The sequence below is a fragment of the Triplophysa rosa genome, linkage group LG16, assembly GCF_024868665.1.
Source record: "Triplophysa rosa linkage group LG16, Trosa_1v2, whole genome shotgun sequence".
Classification (NCBI taxonomy): Eukaryota; Metazoa; Chordata; class Actinopteri; order Cypriniformes; family Nemacheilidae; genus Triplophysa; species Triplophysa rosa.
In genome coordinates, this window is record NC_079905.1 from 4696080 (window position 1) to 4704738 (window position 8659).

An 8659-nucleotide genomic window follows, 5' to 3' on the forward strand; every position below is an offset into this window, starting at 1 on the left:
GGACATGTGCCTAAAGCATATAAGGTGGCTGTTATAAGGCCCCTTGTCAAAAAACCCCAACTCGACCCTAGAGAACTAGGGAACTACAGGCCTATATCGAATCTACCTTTCATATCTTAAGTTCTGGAAAAAGTAGTTTCACCTCAATTATGCTCCTTCCTCCAAAGGAATGACATCAATGAAGAATTCCAGTTTGGATTTAGAGCCTGTCACAGTACAGAGACTGCTTGATCAGAGTTACAAATGATCTGCTATTGGCGTCTGACCGATGTTGTATCTCGTTATTGTTGCTGCTAGACCTTAGTGCTGCATTTGATACCATTGACCACAGCACACTCCTACATAGACTCGAAAATGAAGTCGGCATTAAATGAATAGCTTTGAAATGGTTTAAATCTTATTTATCCGACCATTTTCAATTTGTAGCAATAAACAATGAGGTGTCACGCAAATCGCAAGTCCAGTACGGTGTACCACAGGGCTCAGTCTTAGGGCCTCTGCTCTTCGCATTATACATGCTACCTCTAGGAGATATAATAAAGCGACACGGAGTTAGCTTTCACTGTTATGCTGATGATACTCAACTTTATATTTCCTCAAAGCCTCATGAAACACAGCAGTTCCATCGAATAATGGAATGCATAGGTGATATAAAAAAAACTGGATGAGTAACAACTTTTTATTACTGAACTCGGACAAAACAGAAGTGTTACTTATTGAACCGAAAACTGCTATACGTAACAACCAAGAATACTGTTTAACTATTGACGGATGTTCCATAAAACCCTTGTCGTCAGCTAAGAATCTTGGCGTTCTATTCGATAGTAATCTGTCATTTGAGAGCCACGTCGCCAACACCTGTAAAATTGCGTTTTTCCATCTTAAGAATATATCTAAACTACGTCATATGCTGTCAATGTCAGATGCAGAGAAGTTAATTTATGCATTCATGACATCAAGACTAGATTACTGTAATGCACTGTTAGGTGGTTGCCCTGCTGTCTTATTACAAAAACTCCAATTGGTCCAAAACGCGGCAGCTCGAGTTCTTACACGTACAAAAAAGTATGAACATATTAGCCCGGTTCTGTCAACCTTGCACTGGTTACCTATAAAGCATCGCATTAACTTTAAAATCTTGCTTATTACCTATAAAGCCCTACATGGTTTAGCTCCTCAATACTTGAATGAACTCCTTTTGTATTACAGTCCTTCACGTGCATTACGCTCTCAGACGTCCTGTCAGTTGGTAATACCTAGAATTTCAAAATCAAGTGCAGGTGGTAGATCCTTCTCCTATCTAGCGCCTAAACTTAGTCTTACACTTAAACTTTGGAATAGTCTTCCCTGCACTGTCCGGGAAGCAGACACACTCTGTCAGTTTAAATCTAGACTAAAGACGCATCTTTTTAATCTTGCATACACTACACTTCCATAATATAAATCCTCTGAGGGTTTAGGCTGCATTAGTTAGATCAACCGGAACCAAAAACACAACTGATGTACTTGTTGCATCAAAGAGTGCAGAACAGTACTCTACTCTCAGCCAGTCTTGTCTCATTGTTCCAAGGTTACCACAGCGAGCAGGATGCAGTTCATGCCCAGACCTGATGGTAGAGCGGAGAATGGGAAGCGGCGACCTGACAAGAGCTGAGATGATAGAGCTGGATAACGAAGGATGCGGCGACACGTCTTCACTACAAAATTTCAAATGCTATTCGATTTTTAATGATAATCTTAAATCTATAATTTACCTTATTAGTAAGTTTATTTATTTTTATTTAGCCTTGTTGTGCAAGCACTGTCCAGCTTGTTCAGAGGCAGCAGCTTTTGCCAGAGGGGAACTGGAACCCCCTGGTTGGGCCTGGGTTCTCCTGAGGTTTGCATACTGTTTTGCACTGTTTGCCTGGTCGGGGGGGCTGCTTTAGAATTTTAAAGTTTTACTTAATTAATACAGGAATTTATAGTCTGTTTAATATTTGACCTGTGTTTCTCTCTCCTTTATCTTAAATGTGTGCTTTCACTGTGGGTGCGTGTCTGTGTGTGTGCATGCGTGTCTGTGTGGGCAAAAAAGCTAATAAATTGTACAGAACAATATTTTAAAAAAATCTAAAAATGCAAAAAGTGTTCTATGATCTTTAGGTTTAGGGATAGGGTTAGGGATAGGGGATAGAATATACAGTTTGTACAGTATAAAAAACATTACGCCTATGGACTGTCCCCACGGGGATAGTAAACCAGACACGTGCGTGCTTGTGTGTGTGTGTGCGCGTGCTTGTCTGTGTGTGTGCGTGCATGCGCGTCCGTGTGTGTGTGTAAGTACGTGTGCATATTGTGTGTGTGGAGTGATTTGTATGTGGGTATGTCTGTCTTCTGTGTTTTCACCTTTTTCTTGTTTTTACAGGTATAACTTTAATTGTTTTGCTTATAGTCAATATGTCTTATGTACAGCTGCTTTGTAACAATGAAAATTGTAAAAAGCGCTATATAAATAAAGTTGAGTTGAGTTGAGTAAATAGTATTATGAACTCTCACATTTTTACCATCCAAACAATACAAAGATGTAGTAGTGTGTTCTAGTTTTAGTATCCATTTAAAGCCAATACAATAGCCATTATATTAAATATTATTATTATATATTATTATATTAAATCCATTAGAATATCCCTTTTTTTCAAAAGGTTTTTATTGGAATGATGTTTTCATAGTTTTTTAGCAGGGTATTAAGAAATCAAGATCAGATTGAATGGTTGAGTTAGTTAACAGACCTGCTCAACAGCGCCCCCATCCGCTCAAGGCCGTTATCACATCCGGGTCGGCTCGTATACTCCTTCCTCTCTAAATTGTATAAGCACAGATCCGGGGAGATCACGAAGGTAAGCAGCACTTCATGTCTTTCTGCTGTGTTAAAATCAAGGTGTTGGGCTGATTATTTCTATAGACTATTTTCACTGAATTGCTTGTGTAATTGAATCCAAATACAAACGTCGTGCATTGTCGAAAAATCCCTCAAATGTCAAAGCGAGTCAATGTGGAGGTCACTGCGGGACGAGTGCATTTTCGCAGATTTAACATAATGTTTCCTTAGCAACATTTTATAAATATTTTAACGTTAGCTTGTGTGATTTTGTAATATTGTGTCGTTTCAGCTCCGTATTTCTACGTAAATGTGACTTTGTTTGCTGCTATAAACTCTTCATCGTAGTTAACGTTACACTGTTGTCTGTCTCTTATCTTAAGTTAAGTTCACTTTATAGAACGCAACATACTTGGTTGCATTTTAAGGACTTGACCTACTTAAGTACTCTGTTCTCCAAAAAAATGTCTTTTTTCAGTGTGAAATCTTGAGGTTTATCTATCATGTGCATAGAGATCCTTAATGTAATTGCTGGAAAAAACGTTGTATTTGCAAACCCTCATGTTCGAAAATGGATATCGTTTCATTGAAAATATAACTTCAATAGATGTTTTGTTTACAAAAAGTGCATTTAAAAATGGTTTTGAAAAGTGTATGGTGAGTTGTTATTAAACAGTATACCACGTGGTACAACCTTGTTTACGAAATTCCTTTTACACAATTTCACGTCTGACCTTCAACATTTACATAAAATGAGAAATTACGTTTTGCATTTGTTGCATTTATCTGCTTTTTATTTTTATTCTAAAAATACTTTTTTGATTGTATTGGATTTAGTTACTTTTTTATGTGTGCTCCCTGGAAATCTAACCCACAACCTTTGCATTGCTAGTGCGACTCTCTACCAATTGAGTTACAGTAACAAAAAATCACTTTCAATGTGTTATCCATTTTTCAGATAAGGATGCTGTCCTGTCTCGGCTGTCCTGCTCTCAGTAGGGTGCTCAGCACTGGGGCTTCACGGGCCCCGGTTGCCATGACAGCAGCTGGTGCATCACGTGCCCCTGTTGTCTCCACCCCTGCCTGTTCCCCAAACTCCATGACACTGGTGCGATACAACAGCACCGCTCAGCAGGTAACTGTTCCCATAAAGCTGTGCATATGATGATCAATTGGATCAGTTTATATAATCAGTTTGTGTCATGCAGGACAAACCAAAGAAGACCAAATTTGGTCCTCTTGCTGATCAGGACAGAATATTCACTAACCTGTATGGACGACATGACTGGAGGTAGAATCACATTGAATTTGATCAAATAACATGTAATAGCTATTTTTCATTTTTTGAAGCAATATTTGTTTTAGAAATAGACGTGATCCCAAAACACTGGATTTTTAAAACGCACGACGCCTTGTATTTCAGGCTGAAGGGTGCCCTGAAGAGAGGCGACTGGTACAAGACAAAGGAGATTTTGGATAAAGGAGTGGACTGGATCCTGAACGAGATCAAGGTGTCCGGCCTCCGTGGCAGAGGAGGTGCTGGCTTCCCGACTGGGATGAAGTGGAGCTTCATGAACAAGCCCAGCGATGGCAGGTAGGAGTACATCCCAAATCAGACCTTGAGTTTAATACATCAGAAATTTCAGAATCGTGGCTGTCATATTCCTCCAGGCCTAAATATCTTGTGGTGAATGCTGATGAGGGTGAACCCGGGACCTGCAAGGACAGAGAGATTATGCGTCATGATCCTCACAAGCTCGTTGAGGGCTGTCTGTTGGCCGGTAGGGCCATGGGAGCCCGCGCTGCTTATATTTACATCCGTGGAGAGTTTTACAATGAGTCGTCCAACCTGCAGGTGAGATTGAAAGGACTTCCTTGTATTCCTTGTATATCAATGCAATAAAATTCTTTATTAAAACTGTTTTTGTTTTGGATCTTTTAGGTGGCCATTAATGAGGCTTATGCAGCCGGTCTGATTGGCCGAAACGCGTGCGGCTCGGGTTATGACTTTGATGTGATTGTGATGCGCGGCGCTGGGGCTTACATCTGCGGAGAGGAGACAGCTCTCATCGAGTCCATTGAAGGCAAACAGGGGAAACCCCGTCTGAAACCTCCCTTCCCTGCTGATGTGGGTAAGTCGTACATGGGCGACACAAACAGACGCAGATGGACTCGTTTGTATTTATCTACTGAACTTTGTTTTTTTTGTGTGTTGTATACATTACAAATGGTAAATACGTTCATGTTGCAGGTGTGTTTGGTTGTCCAACAACGGTTGCAAACGTCGAGACGGTGGCTGTGGCGCCGACCATCTGCCGTCGCGGCGGCACGTGGTTTCTTGGTTTCGGACGGGAGAGAAACTCCGGCACAAAGCTTTTCAACATTTCTGGCCATGTGAACAACCCCTGCACGGTGGAAGAAGAAATGTCCATTCCCATTAAGGAACTTATTGAGAGACATGCCGGTACAATGGACCTGGAAATATTTGTTCGTGATCTGATCTTGTTCCATAAGATTATTTAACAGTCAATCATCTTGTCTCTGTAGGTGGTGTTCGAGGGGGTTGGGATAATCTTCTTTGTGTTATTCCTGGTGGGTCGTCCACCCCCATGATCCCACGCCACGTGTGTGATGATGTCATGATGGATTTTGATGCCCTCATTCAAGTTCAAACTGGTCTTGGCACAGCCGCACTTATTGTCATGGATAAATCAGTGAGTTACCATGTGAATTAAAGGTGAAATCTGTCATTTTTGTGACAGTACTGGTGGCACCCCAGAACTTAAAAAATAAAATATCTGTTGAGTCGATGTTATGTCTGTTGGGCCTGTTGGGCTGCTCATAACAGATTGTCATTGGGTTTGGTGCAGAAATGATGTTTTCAAGGTGCAATCTGAAACTTTTGCCTCTCCATTGCCATCTCTGTTTGGAACAAGGCTATTTTAGTTTACTGAAATGAAACCTTTGAAAACGTTTCTGCTCATTGAAATCAAATTAAATATTATTGGGAAAAACTTATACTAAACGAAAAATGTAAATGTTACCTCAGAAATAAACTGAAATAAGTTTAAAGCACTACAAATATAATAATAAACAAAATAAATTAAATTAATAAAATTAATTAATTAATTAATCATAAATAAACAAATAAAAAAATCAAATGACAAAAGCATAAAACAAAACGGCTAAACATTTAACTAGAATTAACACAAAAACTAAAGATCGAAAAATAAAAGCCAATTTAAAATATGAATAAAACAAACTATACTATAAAAACAAAACTATAATAATAGTAAAATAGTAAAATTGCAGCTTATATTATATTGGAGGCAAATGACATGAAACTAGCATTTCTCGCAAAATTTTACAAAAATAAGGTATGAAGTGCGCTTCAATTAGTTCAATTATAATGTTTAGAAATTATCTGCATCTTTATTTATAGATATGTATGGTATAAAAACTTTGAATTGCTGAAAGTTTGGGATGGTTTATTTGCATTAATTCAATGTAAATGAGAAAGCATTAAACATTTTGTTAAATGTTTGTATAATGGTAATAGAAGTAATAATAGTTCCAGTCTGTGCTTGGTTATAATATAACAATGTATTTTATATGTCATTTATATGAATATTTATTGTATAAGAATTGTTTTTAATTAAACTACTCAACAGTTATTTGTGGAGGAGAAGTTTGGCCCACATAACATCCGTTTCTGTTGTTGCCGCTGAAAGCGTCTAAATAATACACAAAAACGACATGTTTTGTATGACTAAAAAAATTCATGTTTCTTTACAGACTGATGTAATCCGAGCTATTGCCCGCTTAATTGAATTCTACAAGCATGAGAGTTGTGGACAGTGCACACCTTGCAGAGAGGGTAAGAAACTAATATCCCTGTGAGACATTACATTTCCAGCAGATGTGAACTGCCTAAGAACTGCCTTTTTAGAACACAGAAACAGCCTAATGTGGTCACCATATGCTTCTTGAATAACCACACCACATATAAGAACACAAATGAACCATGTGCCGTCTTGTGTTGCTCAGGAGTGGACTGGATGAATAAGATGATGTGGCGCTTTGTGAAAGGCGACGCGCAGTCAGCAGAGATTGATATGATCTGGGAAATCAGTAAGCAGATTGAGGGCCACACCATCTGTGCTTTGGGAGATGGAGCTGCATGGCCAGTGCAGGTACATCCAGAAGTGCAAGAGAAGAACTTTTACTGTATCTGGATATTTAAAAAATCTTTTCAAATGTTATTCTTCTGAAAGGTTTTAAATCAAACTTTTCTCTTTGTTCTCCAGGGATTGATTCGTCACTTTCGGCCATTAATGGAGAGCAGAATCGCAGACTTCACACAGGAACAGCAGGCCCGTGCTTGAAGACCCCATCTCTGCGTCCGTTGTCAATCATCCAATCATTTAAAGTTATTTAAGCAAAACCAATAATGTTATTTGCTCACTGATTTGTGAACTTTAGTCAGCTGGCATCACCTTGTGTTTCTCTGTCGTGTATATCTGGGGCATGGAATGAAAATCACCAGTAAAGTTCTTTGAACCGTGAAATAGTTTAGGCTAAATTTATTCAGCTATTGTAATAGACTCAACATCATACTTTTGTTTGGATTGTAGCGTAACACAATAAAGATAACCAGTTGAAAAACGGTTCCTGTAATTCGTTTGACGTTAATGTTAAAAGGAAAAGGTTATTTATAAATACAGCTCTTCGTGCAGACTCGGAGACCTTCTCCGGGGATAAGGTCTCCGAGTCTGCACGAAGAGCTGTACTGTGCCAGGGTGACGATCCGGGCAATAAAATACACCTTTTAGGCCAGCATGAAATCCAGTTTGGAGCCTTCAGAGGTCACACCTTGGAGCCTTCACATTGTCTCTTTTTGTTCTCCTCCCTCACTTTTAGAGCAGCTGAAGAGTCACACATATTTAGATTCCCATCAGATCTCTTCCTAAACCGAGGCTCCATATCTATTAAAACAAAAACCAACAACAAAACATACTCCGATACCATGTATTTATAAAAAAGGAAATGTTAGAATCAGAATTTTTGTATTTAAAGCACAGACGATGTTTATTGTTAACGTTTAATGTTCTTTAATTGCTCTTTAAGCCATATAAACCTATATTGATGATACTTTTTCAGTCCTTTGAAGTCATTTAAATGCGTATCGCCTGCTTTATGCTTTAATCCAGTCCATGTCACCTATTTCAAAATAATTTTTAATTAAAACATTAGTTTTTTTTAAGTACATGGTAGCATGTTTACAAAAATGATTTTATTGAAGCCTTCAGAATTGCATTTGTATGCTACTAGCCTCTCCTCCACTTTCACAATACAAAAGACAGTATAATATCTAAACAGTAACAGTGTATCAAATGTTCATCATAAACACCTGCTAAACAAGCAATATTAACTTGGATGGAAATTAACGTTACTTAGTTGTATCAAGGTCACTGCTGTATCTCATTGGTCAATTTGTGGTCTAATTGATGGTAGAATTCTGGCAACGACGCGAGTCTTGATTGGACGGTGCTACCAAAAATGAGCACGACAGATGAGCGGTTCATGGACGCGCTGTGACCTTAGGGCCTGAAATTAGGGCATTCGACGAGAACTCAAATTAAGAGTTTTTTTCCGGAAATCCGTTTTCAAACTTTTTCAAAAATCATGTTTTTTATCACGTTATCGTGTTTTTAACAAACAAACCAACTGCATTGGTATGCACAAATCTCATTTTGGAATAAACTCTTCGAATATTTCTAAATTCATTTAAAATGCATTAAA

General features: G+C 38.5%; 1 protein-coding gene across 1 annotated transcript; it reads left to right on the forward strand.

Moving 5' to 3' along the window:
* The first annotated feature begins 2787 nt into the window (after positions 1 to 2787).
* On the forward strand, positions 2788 to 7525 carry ndufv1 (NADH:ubiquinone oxidoreductase core subunit V1). Its single transcript, XM_057355615.1, has 11 exons — positions 2788 to 2876; positions 3816 to 3992; positions 4066 to 4148; positions 4281 to 4451; positions 4529 to 4712; positions 4800 to 4989; positions 5109 to 5321; positions 5405 to 5571; positions 6653 to 6734; positions 6905 to 7050; positions 7165 to 7525. The coding sequence occupies exons 2-11, from the start codon at positions 3822 to 3824 to the stop codon at positions 7240 to 7242; spliced, it is 1485 nt and encodes a 494-aa protein (XP_057211598.1). The 5' UTR covers positions 2788 to 2876; positions 3816 to 3821; the 3' UTR covers positions 7243 to 7525.
* The last annotated feature ends 1134 nt before the right edge of the window (positions 7526 to 8659 follow it).